Source organism: Pogona vitticeps, chromosome 3 (genome assembly GCF_051106095.1).
Source record: "Pogona vitticeps strain Pit_001003342236 chromosome 3, PviZW2.1, whole genome shotgun sequence".
In the NCBI taxonomy this organism is placed as follows: domain Eukaryota; kingdom Metazoa; phylum Chordata; class Lepidosauria; order Squamata; family Agamidae; genus Pogona; species Pogona vitticeps.
The window spans coordinates 121,136,391-121,159,136 of NC_135785.1; the positions used below are offsets into that span (position 1 = coordinate 121,136,391).

The following is a 22,746-nucleotide window of genomic DNA, read 5'->3' on the forward strand; positions in this document are numbered from 1 at the left end:
ATGAAAGCTTTTCAAAAGCATTTTGCCCAAATATATTGAATTAAAAGGTATTATCTTAAGAGTAATTAAGTGCAAAATAACTGTTGAGAAGTGAATTCCTCTCTGCCATGTTACCCCTGCATTTCACACACTTGATGGCTTGTAATTTATAGGGTTACTCATGAGTGTTGTGCTTTCTTTTGGCATTCATATATTTTTCAGAAAAAGGAGAATTCAAGCATTTGTTTTGAGGAAAAAAGAAAAATTAAAGAATTACATGGACTTTGCAAACAGATGTTAAAAAATGAAAGGTAGGTCAAATATTGGGCCTACGAGTCATGGACTTTCAAAGGGATACATTCAGAAGTTCACTTAACATGGCCTATGAAGAAATGGCATATGAATGAATTTTAATTCTAATTGTGCATGTTGGTCTGTCCAGATGTGTATTGAAGTGACATTGGCCAAATCCAGAGAATTTTAGCTGCCCTTTCATTACATTGAAATGATGGGTTGGGACAAAGTTACACCTCATTAATTTCAGTGGGACTTCACCAGTCTGTCTAGATTTTGATCATTGTTCAGAAGACTAAAAAACACATATAACTGATGCAATGCTTAACCTTAAAAAAATGAGTTAAAAATGTGCCTAAAACACATCTGGGTCAGGTCACAGTGTGATGGGGATTTTGAATGTATGTTGAAAGTTTGCTTCAGAAATGTTGTGATTTTTCTCTTCTGTTGATTACCAGATAATAAAATCATAGCTTGAGTTTACAAGCCTGAATTGATGCTTTGTAATGCCATCACTAGCCAGGAGTACGAGGACTGTAGGAATACAAATCCTCCTTTGTATTCCAATTTATCTGCTAAATTAACCAATAAATCTAATTGTGTTCACATTTTTAATATTTAGATTGGTTGCTTTCTACTACTTGTTTTGAGGATACTACTTCACATATGAATATAAGATTATCATGTAATGCCCTAAAATTTTCATTTACATGTTTAAGACAATCCATATATATGAAGTGGAGACTAAAGGCATTCATTGTGGGTTAATCTTTTTAGATTTTGATTATATCATTGATCAGAAACAAAATCTGATAACAATGTTAAAACTTACACCTCTCAGCTCAGAAAATGTTAATAGTTGGGACAGTTTGCTTGACTGTCTTAGTAAGAGATGACTGTTTCCCCCCCCCCTTAATATGTTCAAAATATAGCCTATCAAGAAATATTTGTATCTTTTAGTCTCTGAAATGGTGGGTTAGTGTTAAATAGATTGTAAAATGTCTTGTACACACCTTAAATTAACAGCACTCATCGGTACAGAGAAATGTGGTAGCTATTAAACATTGTCTGGAGGTCATATGCTTGCATGGCAAAGTGTGTTGATGATCCGTTTCATTAGTAGCATTTTGTAGAGTAACATCTGCTCAATTAATGAATTTTTAGATAAATAATTAAAAATACATTTGGAAAACATTAAGGTTGTCACTTAAACTCCCTAACTCTTTCAAATTCAGAATAAAAGCTCCTCTATGGATCTTTAGTTCAAATACCTATGACACAGTCATTGTCCTCAGCTGCCTATTTCCAAATTCAGACAAGGCAGACCTCTCGACTTCTTGGATGCATTTCCAAGCATTTGGGAAGTACCTGATGAACTCTTTCTGAAGTTCAGCCCTTTAGAAAAGTTAGAGAACTCTTTCACTCTTTAAAAACCTTAATATTGCCTCCAATATACATTGCACAGACCTTGCAAAGAAACTAATCCCCAATATTGTAAAGTGAACATCACTTTCTGCTACCACCGTCACAGCCCAATCTTCTTTGGTGGCTTTATTTTTGACTGACTCGTTCAGCAGTCTGTGCTTCATCTTCCCTTTTTCCTTCCCTTTTCACAAAGTCATTTAAGTTCACTGACCCAGGTTGTTCCAAGAGATTTGCGAAGAAGACCAGTTGTTACTCAAATACTTGAGTTTAGCTTTCTGTACTCCTCTAAGTCACATTTTTGGGTAGTTCTTAATTTATTTCTAGGAAGGAGGGACAGAGTGGTGCCATGTTGGGTGCATCAGATGTCTTCATGTTCTAACAACATCGATAGAAGATTAGTGGATGAGGACAAAGTGCAGTTGGACAGATTCATTGAGAGCTTTTAAGTTAGAACCTCCTGGCATTTGTGATCACTGGACCCTTAATGTTGTCTTACTGTATTTTTTCTTTTTGTTTCTTTAATTTTTAGTAAAATTTGAACTCGATCCAAGATACAGAGATTGCAGTGAATAAGACGTTTAAACCTTTGGTTCAAGATTGCAGGGGCCTGAATGAAAACTTAAAAGACATGAGAAGGAAGATCAAATAACAGATTGCTGTATTGCCTTCCAGTACTGAAGACTGTAAATAGATGAGAAGTCGAATTAATGACTAAGAAACTGAAAACCAATTTAAGAAATGGCAGGTTGGTAGGGGGTTTTGGAACTCTGGAATTGGTTAACAAATGTTTCTAATCACCTTTGACTTCATACTCACAGAAACACTTGTCAAACCATTGAATCTTAAACTCTTATCTTGTGTTTTTGGTTAAAGTCTGTTTTTCACCTTGGAGTTACGTTGTTGTAGAGATTTGAATTGAAGAACAGAAGTATTGTAGTATATGGAACTGAACCCGTAGGAGGTTTTTTTTTTTTTAATGTTTGAAGGCATCGGACCTTTAAGTGCCTTTAAATTGTGGTTTATTTAAAGAAGTCAGATAGTTAATGATCCCTAACCTGTGTTTTATGACACTGGTTTGTTCAAAGACTATAATTTATATTAATTTCAGTTTTTGAGTACAAATGTCATAGACAGCCATGATTATTTTAAAACTGGAAATGGATGCATTAAGCTCTCATGTCTTCGTCAAAAGAGAGGGAATGCACATGACATATGGATTCATTTCCATAACCAGTTCTAATGTTAACATTGGAAGGAGTCCTACGAGTGGACTTCCTTGAATAAAGAAAGAATGAATAGGGCATTTCTAAATCTTACTTTTGCCCAAAAACCTTTTCTCAAAAAAGAGGAAGAAGAGGAAGCCTTATATTAAGATTTGCATTATTTGAAATTTTGGATTCCTTGTCCAAATTCTTCCTCATATTCTGTACTTGGAAAAAAAATGGCAAAAATACATGGTTGTACTTTCTCAGTTTCTAAGAATCCATTTCCAGATTCCCTCTCAGAATCTAACTTAGCTACTTATTTGATTCAGAGTGCAAAACTACTGTTTTTGTTATTTTGCAAAAGTATGTTATAATTCAGCTTTTGAGAGCAGGGAGAAAAAAGAGTCCCAGAGACCTGGGTTCATCATGGAAAAAAGTAGAAAGTTTTCTCTGAGATTATATCCTTTTAAGGAGGGCTGAATTGAGAGATGCCAAGTAAGTCACAATGACTGACCTTCTGCCAGTGAGTTATTTAATATAAGGTTGAGAATAGCATTATGTACATGCTGTGGCCCCAGGCCAGGTGGCACAGTATAATAGTTACTTAAGTATTTAGCTAGTTAGTTAGTTAGTTAGTTAGTTTTAATTGAATGAATGAATGAATGAATGAATGAATGAATGAATGAATGAATGAATGAATGAATGAATGAATGAATGAATGAATGAATGCTTGCAGCCAAGTTGCAAATGACTTTCATATCTGCCACCAGAGGTGAGCTCCAGCAGTAAAAAAAAAAAAAACTCCTCCCCCCCCCCCCCATGTACTCCATGCTGGCTCCGAGGTGGGTGCTGCCTGGCCATCTCACTTCTGATCTTTGTTGGGGGAACTGAAACAGGCAGACAGTTTAGAGTTGTACAGTCAGTCTAGAACCCACCCCCTCATTAACAGAAACATGACATTGTTATGAGCAAGAAAACAGAGTTTTTTTTCTCAATAAAATAAACTTTCTTTGGTTTTGCAATGTCTAACTGCCTGAAGGAAATACACAATTATAGCCATGGGCTATATTTTAGGACCTACTGCTGGCTGCACTGAACTGGCCTTTAATTTTAAATGTATGTATTATTGTCAGGTTCTTGAGTCAGCTCTTGTGTCTAGCTATCCACTGTGCTTTCTGAGCTCTTCCCATTGTTGGCCAGTGGCATTGTATTCAGTATACAACTTATATAACATTGTATCTGATGACAAAATATAGCTGCCAGAACCTTTCAGGGGGGTTGGGGGTGGAGGCAAATCATCAAACCTACAGTGATCCCTTCTGCCAACATAAGAACTAATCTGAGTTTTGCATAGAATCATAGAATAAGGGAGTTGGAAAGGGCCTATAAAGCTATCAAGCTCGACCTTATGCTCAGTGCAGGAATCCAAATCAAAGTATATGTGACACCATATTCTGTACTTAGAAAACTACAAAAATACATAGTACAGCTTTTAGTGTGAAATATGGTTGTCTAACTCTCTTGAATAACTCCAGTGTTGGAGCACGCAACACCTTCTGAGGTAATTGTGGTCCATTATTGTACTGTTTTAACAGTTGGGAAGTTTTTCCTGATAATCGAAATCTGGCTTCTTGTAACTTCAGCCTATTATTACATGTCCTGCACTCTGGGATAATCAAGAACAAATTCTGCCTCTACTCTGTATGACAGTCTGTCAGGTATTTGAAGAGTCCCATCGCATCTCCCTTCAGTGTTCTTTTCTCAAGGCTCAAGTTCTTTCAGTCTTTTTCCTCATAGGGCTTGGTTTCCAGACCCCTGATAATCCTTGTTGTCCTTCTCTGAACATGCGATGACTTATCTACATCCTTCGTAAAGTGTGGTGTACAAAATCATACCCTTGTTCCATCTACAGTGGTGCCTCGCTTAGCGACGTTAATCTGTTCCAGGAAAAACGTTGCTAAGTGATTTTAAAAAGCCCATAGAAACGGATTAAAATGTGTTTAATACGTTCCTATGGACTTAAAAACTGACCTTATGCGAAGATCCTCCATAGGGGCGGCCATTTTCGGTGCCTCTAAAGCGAGGCAAAACAGCGGGCGGCCATTTTGTTTTTCCAGCGGCCATTTTTGAACCACCGATCAGCTGTGCAAAAAGGGTCGCTTTGCCATGATTGCTTCCCCGCGATCATCGCAAAGCAATTTTTCCCCATAGGGGCCATCGCTAAGCGATCGCTCTGGCGATGGCCAAAACCCCATCGCTAAGCGATTTCATCGCTCAACGGAGCAATCGCTAAGCGAGGCACCACTGTACTCGGTAAGCAAGGATACTGGCATGTCTTGGCACTGTTGCTGCAAAATACTGGCACAGTTAGATCTGAAGAAATACTTTTCAGCCTCCCTCTTTTCCCTTGTGGAGCAAAGATAATGACTCAGATGACTGATGGGATAGTGAGGAGATCACTTTCCCACCCATAAGTGAGTAACTTTCAGTAGAATAGTAATTCCCAACCTTGCATCATCAGATATTCTTAGACTACAACTCCCAGAAGACCTGGCAAGCATAGCTAGTGGTGAAAACGTCTGGGAGTTTTAGTCCAAAAACATCAGGAGACCCATGTTTGAGAACCACTACACTGTTGTTTAAGAGAGTCAGAGGCTCATCATCCTATCTGAAAAAGCAAGCTGTAATTCTTGAGAGGAAAAAGGGCTGGAATTCTGCACCCTGTGCTAGACGTATCATATTTTCTAGGCATTAACCTACTTAGATTCACTGTCCTGTTTTAAAAAGAAGCATGAGTATTTGGGGATTCCAATGGAAAGATACTCAGCAATTTAAAATATTAGACCACGGATGCACATTATACATCTTAATTCAGACACATAGTGGATAGAAAACCATTTTTAAAAATTATCAGTTAAGTATTGCATCCACATACTAAACTGAATCGTATTGACATTAAGTAACGTCTGGAGACATGAAACTCTTTATGAAGTAGGATGAGGACTGACTTGGAGTAATTGAATGCAGGGTTGCAGTGCATTAAAAAGAAACTTCATTGTAAGACAAAAATGTTACAAGTGAAGGTCACAGAGGTTGAGAAGATCAGGTTATTCATGATATGGTTTCACCTCTAGCTTAGATTCTTACAGGATGCTTGTATCCATTCCACTAGCTCACAGAAACTCAACCAAGTTGAGCAAGTTGGATTCGATGGTATGTAGTGACGATACTGACCAGCTGTTGTAAGTTGTTGACCAGATGAAAAAGACAACAGAATTCTTGTACTTTTAATAGTTGCTCAGAAGGGGAAATTTCATCAGGCACAGGCTCTAATGCAAGCTACACATGCTGACATTTCCCATTTCCTCCTCTGCACAATTATTAAAGATATAGCAACCCTGTCCCCTTTTTCATCTGGTGACCCTACTCTTGCGTCACTGACTCGTTAACCGTACCTATTTTTCAGTATCTAAATGGGAACATATGTAATTGTAAGTGCCTACATATTACACTGAAAAAAAAATTCTTTCTTACTGTAAACAAATAGTTGCCCCCCTCTAAAAATAGGGTGGCTGTAAAGACATAGTACTATAACCAAATAAAATTCCACTGCAGCCATCAGAAACCAAAATGAAGTCTTTCTGTTAATTAAATTATTTATCCCCTTCAGCTAGAATGTCGCCAGGTTATTCTCTTCCCCCTGTCCTTCTGTCATGTATGGCGGTTGATTTCTTCTAAGGTTGCTTTTATGTGCAGTGAATTGTATGTGTCTGTGGCATGCTCAGTAGTGACTGTTTATATCTCTTGATGTGACCTATGTTGAAAAATGCTTGTAAGAGCTGAAATATCCTTTTCCTGGACCCCTGTAAATAGTTCCACAAAAATTACTATAGTGTTTGTCCTTAAATGCCAGTATTAGTAATTTATGGTCTAGTTGAGCCCGGCCATTTGCAGGTGATTTTTAGATATCACAAGTGCCACCTTAGTCAATCCTTCCATGCCAGAGTTATAACCGTCATTACAAATACAAGGAATCCTTGTATTTTCTGCACTGCTTCCTTCCTCTACTGTACATGCTTGGGAATGGCTTGGGTCAGGCAAAGCAGGTTCAACATTCTTATTTCTTAATAAGCCACCCCACACAATGGCAGGAATTCAATGGCTGGCTTTTAAAATGCCCTGTTCATGGTGTCTACCACTGAGAACCCAATTTTGATTGTTCTCTCCCCATTTTTTCTAGCAATGTTGTCTTCACCAGCCTAGAAAAATGATTTGTTTGTTTTTGTCCTTTTTAAAAATGGACTTCAGTGTGTGCATGACACGTTGTTTTCCTTTTCGTTTTTAGGCATTCGACCACCAATCATGAATGGGCCCATGCACCCACGCCCTTTGGTAGCACTGCTTGATGGCAGGGATTGTACAGTAGAAATGCCAATACTGAAGGACGTAGCTACAGTGGCATTCTGTGATGCACAGTCCACACAAGAAATTCATGAAAAGGTAATGTTGAAAAGTTCTTTAAACATTCATGTAATGCATAGGAAGTGTTGTGTTCTTGCTAACAACAGAACATCACCTAGCCCTGACATTTCCTATAATTCTGAGTTGCATTTGAAATTATACTCTAGTCTGCAGTCACCATTTCACTTTCTCAAATGTACTGAGTCCAGCTCACCACACTACTGGTCCTTGCAAAGTTTCACTGGGAAATCTCTGCTCTACAGTATTTGAGACCCACAGATGTCTTGGCACTGCAGATAAGCTCTTTCTGGCTGGGAAAGGCAGCCCATGGCTGTGAGCTGGAAGTCTCCGGCTGGGAACCTTGTGACCAATTTGTTGCAATAGCAGTTGGAGGACTGTAGTCATGAGAATGGATTCCAAACTAGTACAGTAGCTATAAGATCGAAACCAGAAATTCGGGTCCATTAAGTGGAGACTTTCAATGGAGCCTCACAAGCTTTTCGTTTCTTATTTTTAAATTTAAGGAAGTCATTCGTTTTAACACTGACATAACTCAGAGAGCTCTTGTGGAAGTCTTTGAGGTAATTACATTTAGTGCTTTGAACATGGTAAGTATTTGGTTTTGAGCAGTAGTTTAGTCCATTGTTAACAGGAAAAAAAGTTTTGGAAGGCAGTGGCAAAGTTCTCTTTAATTGCAGTGGCTTCAAAAGGGCTACAGCTAGCTCTTGTCAAATTACTGGTTCGGATGGAAGTGTCTCCATTCATCCGTACATCCACATATAAGTGTGTATGGAGAAAAAAAATGTGAACCAGTCCTGAGATATCTGTATAACTGTCAATCCATCTGATGTGAGATCTCATTAAAAATAATGGTTCTTTACTGAAGAAATCGGTATAATTTCTGAAAAGTGTTAATGGCTGACCTTCTCAGAGAAGTGCCAGATTTATTTTCTCTAATAAATGGAAGTGCACTCTAAAGATGTTGACAAAGAATTACTTGTTTTGTTTTTGTCATTCATCAAAATAGTTGATGGCAGGGATATTGTATGTGTAGCTAGATTATCTCCCTGGTCTTTAGGGAGCTGCGTCCAAGGAAACAACAGGGACAACAGATGGATGCAAGATCCAGGGTCACATTTGATTGAAGAAAACAGTAGGTTATGCCAGAAACAAAAAAGTCATCCCCCCCCCCCCTGTTTTTGAAGTGTTGTCTGTTTGTTTAAAGAAGCAAGGAACTTTGGGAAGACCTACAATGGTAGAGTTAGAAGAGTGGAGGCCATGGGCAGAAACAGAGCTGGCTCACTGGATCCCTGAAGCCACTGGGCATGATTCGCACTATGCCCTCTGGGACCCCTTAAGAGGAGCTATAGGGTTAAATTCTGTCCTTAATACTTATCTGTAACTTCATAAAGCTGCTGCATGGAACAGTCTAGACTGCAGTATTTTTGGAATTCCTTTGACAACCAGCTCTATTCTTTCTTCTTCTTTCAATTTAGGAGTTGTAGTCTCTATTAGGAAGTAGTACACCAGCTGACAATGGGTTATGTTTTTTGTCAGCACCCTGACAAAGTCCATGTGTACTAGAAGTGCTGGTGGTAGGATAGCCCCTTGGGTCCCCATCCCTCTGCCTAGACAGAAGGGGATATATCCCTTGTGCAACTTTCATATGCTGGAAGCATCTCTGTATGTGCCTGATCTTTTTATGACAGGGGTCAGGGAACTTTTTTACCTTTTACCCCCCCCCCAATTTATATACACCAACATTACCCCTTTGATTTAAAGGAAAGAAATCATACATTATTTGAATTTAAAATCTTATTGAATCTACACAGGCTGTGTACCAAGCTAGCAGGATATATCATCAGTATCAATGGCTGCCTGGTGATGTGCCGAACTAGCAGGATGCACCAAATTTAATAAAGATGTCCACTATTTTTGCTGGAACACATTGCACACTAGCCATGGGGTGGTATAGGGAGTAGTAAGTTGTCCAACATGCCTAGCAAGTTGCATTAATTTTTTGCTAACTTGCAGAGGATTTAATTATCATCAATAACTGCCAGAGTGCTGCTAGCAATGACGTGCTTGCTAGAGACAGCCAACACAGAGTTTGGGGGGGGGGGCTTTTCCTACCACTTTAATCATTCTGCGTGTGGTGTGCAAAAATGAACAAACCAGGCTAAAGGTCATGTCACCCACCCTGGTGACACAACCCAACATCAAAGGACCAGTGCACTATTTTTTTTATCATCATCAATGGAAAACTCAGCAGTGGCCAGAGGATTGGAAAAGATCAGTCTACATCCCAATCCCAAAGAAGAGGAATGCCAAAGAATGTTCCAACTACCGTACCATTGCACTCATTTCACATGCTACCAAGGTTATGCTCAAAATCCTACAAGGTAGGCTTCAGCAGTATGTGGACCAAGAACTCTCAGAAGTACAAGCTGGATTTTGAAGGGGCAGAGGAACTAGAGACCAAATTGCCAACATGCACTGGATTATGGAGAAAGCCAGAGAGTTCCAGAAAAACATCTACTTCTACTTCATTGACTACGCGAAACCTGTGTGGACCACAGGATTTTCACTTTTACCCCATTTGGGGTAAATTATCCCTGTTCCCCAACCACTGTTTTATGAGATACCAGGGAGCACATACGGCCAGGAATATTTCTCATCAGCTTTACATATTGATATCAATAGCATACCATGCTAGAGAACAAGGTCTTTCCACAATTATGCATGCATTAAGAAACTCAGGTACCAATCCTTGACACTGCTTTGTATTTGGGACTTCCTTTGGAGATTACTGAAATGTTGTCGCTAATCGGTAAGATCCCACCCATGACAGGTTGGAACCTGGCCTGCAGAGATGCTTTCTTTCCCCGCAAGCCCAGATTTCTGGACTCAGTGGACTCCCAGTTGAGAGCTGCTCAACTGTTTTTGGTGCATATAAATAGTTTGAGGGAAACAAAGTGCATAGAACATGTCAAACTGGTAATTGGTGCCATTTCATGTTCCTGTGTCATCTTTGACACTTGCAAAATTCTGTTGTTTTTAAATCTTTTCCAAAAATGGGAAGAAGCTCTTGTTAGCTTGCCTCATATTTTAACTAACAGGAAATTCTGCACTGATCTTAGGTATCTCTTTAATGAATTGAAATCACATAATAGATTCTGAATACAAACATTTGTCTTTCCTTTAGACTATTTTCTTAGTGTTTTCTTATGTTATTGCACAATGTGCACTTTGGCATCCATTGGCTGACTGGTGGAATATGAAGAATCTCAAATGTCTCTGTACATCTTGTTGTTTATAATTGTATTTGTCAGTGTCTTTGTGAAAATAATTGAAACAATTAAATGACACTCTCTCTTTCTCTCTCTGTGTATGCCTAGTAAAGTTAAAGTATCTCTAGAGATGTTTCTTGAGACTAATAGTACCCCAAGAAAGTATTTATTTACACAGTAAAATAGTTAAATAAAGAAAATTCAGGATTCTCTTTTCTGAAGGCTATTGTTGTGGTATGTCTTCCATTAATTCAAACACATCTTTCCTTTCTTTCTCTTCTTGTATATGTAAGTTGGCAAGGATTTCTTGTTTGCTTTTGTTTTTGTTTTTTGTTACTAAGAGCTGAGCTGTCAAATATATCTTCTCTAATTTCTCAAAGCCCTTGTAAAAAGCCCTCATGAGGCAGGTTCCCCCACATCCTTTTAATCCAAATGAAACACAACATTTAGAGACAATTTTTATTGGCTTTCCGTATTATTGTATGTATTGTTTTGTGGCTTCGGTGGGATTTTTAAGTTTTAACTTGCACAAAGCAAAATGGGCTTCACAATAATCTGACCAAATAATATCAGTCAAACACTATGAAAAGCCTATCCACATAACTATCACTCTAGTCTTATGTTCCAGTTACTGATGCTGGGGAAAGAAAATTGAAAGCTTTTATGCAAACATCAGAAAAGAAATTGATCGCACACCAAAATGAGACATGCTGGTAATCATAGGTGGCTGAACACAAAAGTAGGGAACGAAGAACCAAATGTTGGAAAATTTGGCCTATGGAAAAAAAATGAAGCAGAAGAACAACTGATAGAGTTCTTCAAAGCCATTTCTGTTTAAAGTAAATACAAACTTCAAGCATCCAAACATATGGCTGTACATTCTGACATTATCAGAAATAAAATACAGAAATCAAATAGACTACATAATTGAAAGGAAGATGGAGAAGCTGTATTCTCTCTGCCAAAACAAGTTCAAGAGTGGATTGTGGTACTGATCATGAACATGAGCATATCCAACATTAAAATAAAGCTGGGGGGGGGGGAATCCACAAAAAAAAAATCATACTGCCAAAATATAGTTTAAGCAACTTTCCTGATGAATTTAAAGTCCACATAACGAACAGATTTGCATTACTAAACTCAGTTGACAATGAAGCAGTGGGTTGAAACCACAGATATTATTAGGGAAGAGTAGAGAAAGACAAATTGGATGATGAAGGAAACACTTAAAATTGTAAAGGAGAGGCAAAAAGCAAAAGTAAAAGGTGGCATAAGTAGAGTCAGAACTCTGAATGCAGTTTTTTAGCAACTGTCATGGAGAGACAAAGATAGCTATTACAATAAAGAGTTCAAAGAAATAGAGAAGAACAACAAAAGGGGGAAAAGAAGAGATCTCTTCTAGAAGATCCTTAAAATTAAAAGGAAGTTTAAACATAGATTAGTAATGCTGAATAACCAACAGGGAAGCATACTATTTGACCAGGAGAAAATAAAAAGGTGGAAACAATATACACAAACAGTATACCTAAACAGAAGAGAAAAAAGGAGGACAGATTCCTTTGAAGAAGAATCCTATGGTGAAGAACCTGCTGTTCCTGAAAGTGAAGTGAAAGCTGCTCAGAAAACACTGAGAAGAAAGAAATCACCAGGAGTAGATAGAATACCAATAGAACTGTTTCAAACCACAGAGTGAATCTATCAAAATCCTAACAAGAATATGCCAGAAAATGTGCAAAACAAAACAATGGTATTCAATATACGTACATTCTAAGAACATAAATGACTCCAGGATTTTTTAAAAAAATATTCTGCTTAGTAATGTAAAGTAGAGCCTTACAGGTGAGACAACTGAGTTAGGTTGCACTGGAGGCCTTCTATCACTGGATACAGAGAGTCCAGAGCAACAACAAAAAAGTAGGAGTGAGGTTACCAGCTTTTAAAGAAGGCAGCCTTTTCTCAAGACAGAACTAGACCTTGAGATTGCTGCTGTACTAAATTTGCTCTGTACCTTTAAAATTATCTTCTTCAGAAATGTTTAACATCAGCATGTGTTATGTGCATCCACTCATGTTCAGGAGTCTGGATCTTGCTCTTTACCCTCTCGTCATCCATTTCTTTGCCAGATGCTTTAGCCCAAGACAAACATTTTTACCAGAACCCCTTGGACCATCAACATGAGACAATCAAAAATTAATGGCATATAGGGTGGAGCCACTCAGAATTAATTACTGCAGCCCATTAGCTATACATTAGTGTGACCTTCCTGTGAAAGTACAAATCCAGGTCTTGAATCTTGGGGGTTTGTCGTCAAAAAAATAATTTTTCCAAGCTTGGGCCTGGGGGATAATGAGGAAGAACTGGAGACTGCTTTAGAGGCACACGCTTCAAGCTGAAGTTATCCTGAGGGGGCCTGCTAATTTCTCAGTTGCCTCTCTGTCTCCTTACTGCTAGATCTCTTCTTCCATGTGCCGGTAGGGACTCATATAGTGGTTGCTAGGCTTTAGCGTGATCTTCTTCCCCAATCCTGGCTGTGTGAAGCACTGTGTTAACTGAGCTGCGAAGGGGATTCATAGGCATCCTCCTTTAATGACATTCTGCTGATACCAGCCAGTAAGATGGAGCTGAGAATGTGCAGTCTGAATATTGGGATTATCAGACCTACCTTGGTTGTGGTTGCATGTTCTGTGTACAGTGGTGCCTCGCTTAACGTTTGCTTCGTTTAACGTTTTTTTCGCTTAACGTTTATTTTTTCAGAGGCAGATTGTGCTTCGTATAACGTTTTTCCCTATGGGCGATTTTCGCATAGCGTTTTTGGGACCATGCTTCGCTTAACGTTTTTTGTTTTAGGTCCCCTGCTTCGCTTAACGTTTTTTTTGTTTTCAATTTAAAAAGTGTCTTAGAAGGGTCCAAAACAGTTCTAAATGCTTGGATTCGTTAGAGGACCCCTTAAGTCATGTGCAAACCTGATTTGGCTTTGATCTGACGTTTCGTTAATTTTTTGTGAATTTTTGTTTTTTGGCCCATAGGAACCAATGGACCTGTCAAAATCTGACAGCTCCATGCTTTCCTATGGGGGAGAAAACAATTTACAAAAAATTAACGAAAGTTCAGATCAAAGCCAAATCAGGTTTGCACACAACGTAGGGGGTCCTCTAACGAACCCAAGAATTTAGAACAGTTGCTGAGTCTTCATTAATTTTTTGTGAATTTTTTCTTCCCCCATAGGAATTAATGGAGCTGTCAGATTTTGACAGCTGTCAAAAGTTGGGGGAAAAAAATTCACCATTAATTAACGAAAAGTCAGATCAAAGCCAAATTAACTTTTGCATCCGTTTTAGAGGGTGCAGAAGCTAATCCAAGCATTTAAAACCATTTTGACCCTTTTATGACACACTTAATTTTGCAAAAATTGACTTCGCAAAGCCATTGAAACATATTGAGTCAGCTACAATACATTCCAATGGAGGATACATTGTATCGTTTAACGATGTTTCCTATGGGTTTTTTCGCTTAAGGACGGCAATCCGTGCCTATTGGAACGGATTAACCGGTTTCCAATGCATCTCTATGGGAAATGGTGTTTCGCATAAAGTTTTTTTCGCATAAGGTTTTTTTTTTTGGAACCAATTAAAAACGTTATGCGAGGCACCACTGTATTTTAGGCACTCCCAAGCCATTAGCCAAATCTTTAGCTCTGAAGATATAATTTTTAGAGCAGCAGGGTATTATGTTGGGAATAGGTTGGTAGTCAGCAGGGGGAATTGCCTTTCTTGTGAATAAAACACACAGATTATGTCACTTGTGATTAACAGTGAAGAATGAGTAAATAACAGCAGGTTTCTTGCAATAAGCTGCTTCAAACAGACAGGTTGTAGCACCGTTTGAATTTCAGTAGGCACATTGTAGATGCCACCGGCTTTTGGGGGGGGGGCTGGCTGTTCTCACACACCGAGGCCGTATATAAAATGGGCAGCTTGATCCTCATAGACTATGTTACTTCTGGATTTTGTACAGCACAGTTTGAGCAGGTGGCAAACTCCTGCTGTTGGTAATGAATTTAAGCAGCATGCCAGTAGGATGCCTGAGTGCATATTGATAACAATGAATTGCTTAATGATGTTCTTTGTGATTGCAGATAGAGACATTAGCATAACAATGATTCTTCCAGTCTGGGTAATGTGGGCTTAATTTTGTAGGTTCTGTTGCTCCTCTGATTGTTAACATCAGTGAGAGAAGAAGGACCTCTAATATCAGGAGAAACAGCAAACAGTTATTTTTGTGCAGCTCCCTTTGAAAACAAATATACAGTTATATGCTTAGACTTCACAAACTTTGGTTTATTAGAAAGTGTATTCTAGCATAATTTACGTAAATTCTACCACATCTTCACCTTGGAATATTAAATTCCTACTTCCAAATTGGTAGATGGCTCTATTGTTACAGGTGATGGAGTTCATTCTACACAATTTGGCCTTGTGAGTTGGATAATACTTGTTGGTTTGAAATGTGTGTACAGTACATACTTTTTCTTCTCACTCCCACTCCCTTGATCCTATCTCTAATACACCTGCTAGAAAATTTCAGCTATGTGCTTGATTTTTGGAAAAGTTTTTAGGAGAAAGTAATTTACTTCTCTTTGTCTTTCAGGTATTAAATGAGGCAGTGGGTGCTCTGATGTATCATACCATCACTTTGACTCGTGAAGATCTGGAGAAGTTTAAAGCACTTCGAATAATTGTTCGAATCGGAAGTGGCTTTGATAATATTGATATTAAATCTGCTGGTGATTTAGGTATTACGTCCACTCATTTATGGTTGAAATTTTGTTGTAGAAATGTGGCAATAAAGGCTATGCATTAGCAATAGCAAGCAGATATTGCATTAATATATAAAGTGTACTTTACACTAGATGCTGAAATTGAGTTTTACTGAAATTAATTCAATAATTTTGATCATCCTCTATCAGACTATTTGGAGTTAGACGTTTCTTGCTTTGTGTTAAGGCATAGTTAGCCAAGTGTACTCTTTGCTCCTCTCACACACCAAAATGCCTAGTTATGGGCTTGTATTGAAGACAAAGGTAGAAAGGGCTACATTTATTCTGTTCTTGCATTTGGGACGTCATGAGAGCGATATGACATCTTCCAAGCTTTTGCAAGCATAGGTTACCTTCATTTCATCTGATCTCTGGCTGGCATAATGGGAAGTTGGAAAACTGCAGGAAGCTAGCAACAGATTTCTGTCTATAAAACTAGAGGTTAAAAGTATGCTGTAGAATAATAATTTCAGATCAGAGCTTAGAATGCTGTTTTTTAAAAAAATAATGTGTTGCTCCTAGTTTTTAAAAGAAAGTCCCTTAACATTGCTACTTATTTAAAGAGTAACACATTAGTTATTGTTATTTTCAAGGGTTTTATTTGTTAACCACTTAAATACAAAACAACAGCAACAATTATATATCATGGCCATTATTCTCTCAATGGCCATTATCTCCCCCCCCCCATAATGATTTAGGAAGAATACTACTCTCTCTCCCTTTCTTTAGGTATAAGAGTAGTAATGTTATCAATTGTTCACTATTTTGACACAACTTTTTCTCCTGCAGATAACATAATTGCTTCTAATACATTAATTTCAAGTTCTGTTGTGGATGCATTTAAAGTTTGTTGGGTGTGCTTTGTACTGCTACAGGCAGACACGGTGTCTGCAAAAATTACAGCATTGGAGCATGCTAGAAATTTATGTCAGAAAGAAAAAGGCTCTGCCCCCTCTTGCACTTTTCTCTCCCCCTCCACAAGGTTTGCTTCCACTAATCATTTGTTTTACTTCTTCTTTCTTTTTTGTGTGTGTTAGTCTTATTCTAGATTATAAATCTACTGGGGACTGCTCATCTTTAGTAATTGCAAAACTGGCATATCTTGTTTTGTTTTGTTTTGTTCTTAACATTCTATTTAACTTCTTCAGCTCTGAGGGCCTGGATCCAGTTCAGTTGATAGAGAAAGGCAGTAGTTTGGTGTGACCTCCAGGAAGTGCTCCCTTGTACTCTGGAGCCTACCAGAAAGTGGAGTTTAAGAAGTAACTGCGATCTAATTGGAAAACCCCAAATTCCAGTAGACATTGCTAGTTTGCTTTATGCCATGTGGTCAATTATACAGTGTTAACCAGGACAGTACGAGAATAAGCACAGGAGAACAGTTATATATGCAGGTATATACCATGGAGGATTATTATTAATTTTTTTGCATTTAGCTTAAACATACTAGAATAGTTTAAATCTGCAGGAATTTAAAATCTGAGATGCCTCCACTGGATAGATCTGCTAATATGTTTGGGATTTATAATCTTCATGTGCTTATGTGCACAGAGCTTGGAATCAGCTCTTTTAAAGGTAATTTGTTACAAGTAATTAGATATCTTTATAAACAACTGGGGAATTATGTTGCATCTGCTCATAATCCAGCAAGGTCCTGAAGCTTCCTCACAAGAAGGGGTTTCACTGTGTTGCTTATTGGGGGTATGGTAGAAGGGCTATTACATGACTGCCTGGCTGGTGCTGCTTCCCACATCGTGTTCTCTGAATTCTTTACAGATGTGCAGTTGCAAGGAGGGGAGAACAGTAGTGCAGGTCAGAGTACACCAAGCAAACAAAACCATAGTGGTTTGTGGGAAAGAAAATGGAGAACAGAAGAGTATTTGCTGTAGTGCAGGTCATCATTTCAGATGCAGACTGTGAAGGAGAGGAAGAGAGAGAGAGAAAGGGGTTGGGATGTGGGGAATGATTCTAGAGGAGGGAGGGAGGGAAGCTGGCTGGCTGGCTGGCTGACTGACTGACTGACTGACTGCTTCTGCTGTAACCCAGCTCCTGAGCATACAAAAAGAATGGCAGTAGGGCTAGCTCTTGGCTGGAATGAGTTGGCATGCTGGGAGGAATCATTAAATTGATTGACATTCTACTGAGCTCTCCCATAACACAACCTAAATCCAATGCCATCCTTTTCCACATGGAAGGGAAGAGCCACAGAATCTCTGGGTGACTCTAGCCAGTTACTAGTTACTTGAAATTGGCACTCCTCCACCCACCCACCCACAAGGAACTTGAGTGGAGAGAGAAGTGTCATCAGCACCCCATCATAAATTAAAGGGCCTGCAAAGAGCAACATGTTTGCCAGATGCTGCCGCTGAAGCTCAGCAAGAGGTCTCATAGATTCTCATTCACCTCAGCAAGAAGCCTGCAGGACTGGGTTGTGTTGCAAGGGCAGCTGTAGAAGGGGGAATATTTTACCCAATATTATGGGTAACGTAGCCATAACATTGGCTAGCTCCTCCTCAAGTGTTTGGTTGCTCTGCCCTAGAAGGCACAGGAGTTTGTGGAAACAGTTTTGAGCTGGGAATGCACTTTTTTTCCCCAATACAGTGCACAAACCCATTGTTCTTCTTGAAAGAGCTGCTGGAGTCAGTGGTAGGAAAGCTGACTTAAGCATGCACGGCTCAGTTGACAGTTAAACCCACACTGTTTCAATGGTACCAGAGCCAGGAACCATTAGTCATGCAGTTCTGGGGGAAGAAAAACATTTTAATATAATTTGTAAAGCATCCATTGGTATAAATAACTGAATCCTGTTTTCTTGCATTAAAGAACAGTTGTATGCTTTGTACCATGTACTTCTGGATTCTCTTTTTCTTTCTTTCCAGAAATAAACTGAGTGCCATAGCATCCAGGTGGACTTACTTCCCAAGTAAAATGTGCACAGAATAATAGAGGTCTTTCACTAATGAAATACTACTTTCTAGGAAGGTGTTTTTAAAGCCAATCAGGAAGTGGCGGTTTTGTGAACATTGACCCTTGTAGTAAGCTGATGGGATATAGTGGGCCTACTTCTGAGGAAGGTATATTGAAGGATAGCAAGGTAGAAATATGTCAGGAGTAAACAGCATCCAGGTTGATGCCTTTCATACAGCATTCCACCCTTTGTTGAGCACTATCTCTACATGAGGGAGGAATCTTTGCGGTGGTTGGTGGGGCATCCAGTTTGTTGGAGGCTGAGAGCAAGAAAATGGGCTTCCTCAGCTGTTGGTATCTGACTGAGTCAATTTATTTATTGGCTATTAACTAATCCAGGAAATTGAAAGCTGTGTATAAAAATAAAAGTTCTGTCCATCAGTACCATGTGCACATCCCCTCCCCTGATTTTCCATTAATTTGGCTAATCTGTGGAAACTTCTTCCCCTGCCCCTCCCCTCCACATTATAGTCATAGATGGAATTTTATTTTTGTAGTTCATTTATTTATTTATATATTTATTTGATTTTTATCCCGCCCGTCTGGTCTGGTCGACCACTCTGTTGCCTATGGTCTCCTGACTTGTTTCTGTAAAATAAAAAATACATTCCTTGAAGTCAGTGGATTAGTTGAACACTCCTTCTTCACTCCAAACAGCAGCTTTTTTGTGCCATGAAAGGGCAGTAAAATTGTGAGGCGATTATGGGGTGCTTCAAGGATTCTGTATTCTTTGCTAAAATATATTGTGTGGCTTTGGGTGCTCTACGTTTTAATTCAAGTGGCATGCTCCTAAAATTAGGGCAGAGGCTGGAAGGGAGAAGAAAGAGAGGTTGTTGGGGCTGTTTAGCTACAACAAGAGGACCACCCACCTAAGGGTGGTTTTATGTTACTTCAGTAATCTTTCCAGAAACTGTTTTGTCAGTATGTTCAGTGCACAGTGTCTGAACTGGCCACATGGGGGAACCAGAGAATATGTTTCTCTATTTTCAGAGGTGTAGTAAGAACACTAGTCATACACTTGAACAAGTGTTAGACAAGATCACAACTTTGTGAGCAAAGCAGCAAGAAAAAAAAATGACCCATAATGGAGGCAGAGCAAGCAATTATACAAAAGTTCCTTTAAAAGTGTTCCAATTTCTGACAGACACACTTCTGACCCCAGTCATTTTAAAGGAAAAGTTGCAAGTTATGAGTCCAACATTTCATTTGCTGTGCACTAACTAAGCAAATTCTTGGGTTCTAATATCAACAATACTGGTCTAAGGACTGTAAATAAACTATTCTATCTATTCTTCTATCAACAATAATTAACAACTATGACCATCTTATGTTGACTTTTCAGACAGATTTCTGATTATTTGAGCTCCAAATGTTCACGTCTACTGTGGCAATGTTGTTTACATTTAATGGCCCAAATCCTGAGGGTGTTATACATAGTTAAGCTGCATAATAAGTGATGCTGAATTTGACCAACATCTCTTTTTTATCTCATTCTGAAATCTGCCACAGTTTTAGCCATGCCCCTAAATACGCACTTATACTGGATAATGGAAAGTACCAGGTAGAAAACAAAACCAGTCTTCATTGTCCACAAGGCTGTTCTCTTTAAAAGAAAGACTTAAAAGCCTTATGTAATATTGTTTATTTGGTATTCCAAAATGCCACTCTAGTTTGGTGAGTAGCTGCTAGAAAAGATGATTTTTTTAAAAAAGTAGGTTTTTAAGAGGGTAAAAATGTCATGACGTAAAGTAAAATTTTCAGTGCTTTACATAAAGACAGAATTTACATTATGTGCAGTTGATTTCTATTTTAAGGCTATGTCCATGTCCATGTTTTAGATTTTCATTATGTTGATCTGGTTAGGCAGTTCTTTTAAACTGTTTCCTGATCATTCTAAAACTGCCTGTTTATTTTTATCTGTGAATTGCTACTATAATCAATCTGTATTGATGAAAAGTCTCAAGCAGAGGTTGTTCTATCTTGGATACAACAACAGTGGGCTAGAGCCAGAGTATGTGAAAAGCAAGTCAAGACTAATTTAAATCCCTTTGAATTTCACTATGACCATAGTGTGATTGATATATTCTTCATCCCGCCGAATCTGTCCAGTGGTTCAACTACAGACAGTGTATCTGGCTTTTTTATTCCCCTTTGTTCCTTTGGGAAGGTGGAAGTGGGGTAGTTTCTAATAAGATTATGTGGATTTCTCCCTTGTATTTTATTTTTAGGGATTGCAGTATGTAATGTTCCAGCTGCATCAGTAGAGGAAACAGCAGACTCTACAATGTGCCACATCTTGAACCTCTACAGACGAACCACCTGGCTTCACCAGGCCTTGCGGGAAGGCACAAGGGTACAGAGTGTGGAGCAGATACGAGAAGTTGCATCTGGAGCTGCAAGAATCAGAGGGGAAACCCTGGGCATTATTGGGTTAGGTATGCCAACTGAAAAAGTGAAAATATCTAACTTTGTTCCCTGCTAGGACTAAAGTGTGGATGTAAGTGTTTGCCACATTGCTTGTTCTTTGCATAGCAATCCCCGACCCCAAAAGAAACGTAAACATATGCATTGGTGCTTTCTTATGATCCCTAATTAAAACAATGGTTATAGATGCACCATATCAATTCCCAGCATTTAAAATTATTTTACTCTTTGGACCTTATTTCAGGGATGTCCCCCAGTCATGGTAGTTACAGTGACCTGCTTGCAAGAGAAAAGGGCTCAATGGTTCCCTCTGCCCAGGCAAGTAAAGGAATAAATTCCAGGATATACCTGTCACAGCATGGCTTTCTTGTATACTAAGCAAAGTTCTTTGCCATCATTGCAGAGGTTATGACCCATAGAAGTATCCTTAACACATCTGCAGAAGTGTCATGCTCCCACCTAGAATTTTTCAGTCTAGGTAGAACAAAATAGATCAGAGCCCTAAGCCTAACTGCTAGAGATGAAGACAACTCCTCCATTCACTCTCCAGCAGCTGAAATACACAAGCATGTCTGTGGCGTTGGGAACCTGCAAGATGAAGGGGGTGAAAACTGCCTAGTTGCTGACGCTTTGTTTAAGATGTGTGTGTGTGTAAAAATATTTTTTTTGAAACATTTAATACATTTTTCACTCCTCCTCTGGTATGGCCATGAGGAGAGTGAACTCTCTTTTTCTGGTTGCTTTGAATAATTTCTTGCCTTAATAAGTGATGCATAGAACTCTGCATCTCCTCTCTTCCCCCCCCCCCTTTTTTTTTCTTGCAGTGGGTACAATGGGATCAGAAACTCCTCGGTTCACAGGAACTTTCCTTACTTTCTAATTAGAAAGTTATGGTTGAAGGCTTAGAAATAAGCCAGGATATTAAGCCCATTCTGAATTGTGGCTTCATGTCCTGATTTATTCTGAAGTCTTTCGCTGTTACTTCCTGGTTCATATAAAACTGGAAATTAACAGCAGATTTCTGTACTGAAGTTGTGTGAATGACCAAAAGTCTCATTCAGTTCTTGGCTTGTTAAACCAACATAGAACTCTTACAAAACCAATAGTGTTCCGGATCCTAGCTTGTTTCTCAAAACTACATTGAAGCTAAACTGCAGTTTCGCTTTTGGACATTTAAAAAAAAAAGAGTGTGAAAGCATCTTTTTCTGCTTCCAGTCATACTGAAAGAAAGATGGAGAAAGAACACAGAGGTCTGAAGTTCATGCAGGTCATCCTAATACAGAAACAGGAACTGCATAGTCCTCCTGTTGTTGCTGGGGGCTGCAGCTCCCATCATCCTTCACCCATTGATTGTGCTGATGAAGGCTGGTCTGGAAGGCCACAAGTTCTCCATCTGAACTGTATCCAAACTGAATTTATATTGAAACAGTAGATTCTTTCACACATGCCTGACGATGTGCTCTTTAAAATATCTTTTTCCAGGACGAGTTGGGCAGGCAGTTGCGCTACGTGCAAAGGCCTTTGGCTTCAATGTTATTTTCTATGATCCGTATCTCTCAGATGGCATTGAGCGTGCTCTTGGACTTCAGCGGGTGAGCACTTTGCAGGATTTGCTGTTTCACAGTGACTGTGTCACCCTTCACTGCAGCCTAAATGAACACAATCATCATCTTATTAATGATTTCACCATTAAACAGGTAAATATATATATCAGATGAGATGGTGATAATGAGCAGCATTGATACAGCATTTGAGATGTTCACAATGTTTTATGGGCATTAGCCAAAAAATAAAATAAAAATAAAAATCCTTAGAACAGCCGTGTAAAGCAGGATGGTATCACTAGCCTCTTAATGCTGATATATCATTAATGATCTAGTGAGAAGCA

At 38.8% G+C, this 22,746-nt stretch overlaps 1 protein-coding gene across 34 annotated transcripts in view; it reads left to right on the forward strand.

The window, feature by feature from the left end:
- CTBP1 (C-terminal binding protein 1) overlaps positions 1-22,746 on the forward strand; it is a 66,529-nt gene that overhangs the window by 36,858 nt on the left and 6,925 nt on the right. For 20 of the 34 annotated variants that reach the window (XM_020797044.3, XM_078390670.1, XM_078390664.1 and 17 more), the window contains 6 exons: positions 202-290; positions 2,228-2,443; positions 7,249-7,403; positions 15,302-15,446; positions 20,663-20,869; positions 22,341-22,555. In XM_020797044.3, the coding sequence (XP_020652703.1) occupies positions 2,437-2,443; positions 7,249-7,403; positions 15,302-15,446; positions 20,663-20,869; positions 22,341-22,555 (729 nt within the window). In that variant the 5' untranslated portion in view covers positions 202-290; positions 2,228-2,436. The remainder of the gene's footprint in view (positions 1-201; positions 291-2,227; positions 2,444-7,248; positions 7,404-15,301; positions 15,447-20,662; positions 20,870-22,340; positions 22,556-22,746) is intronic. The other 14 variants (XM_072994812.2, XM_020797045.3, XM_078390672.1 and 11 more) reach the window with 2 other exon arrangements.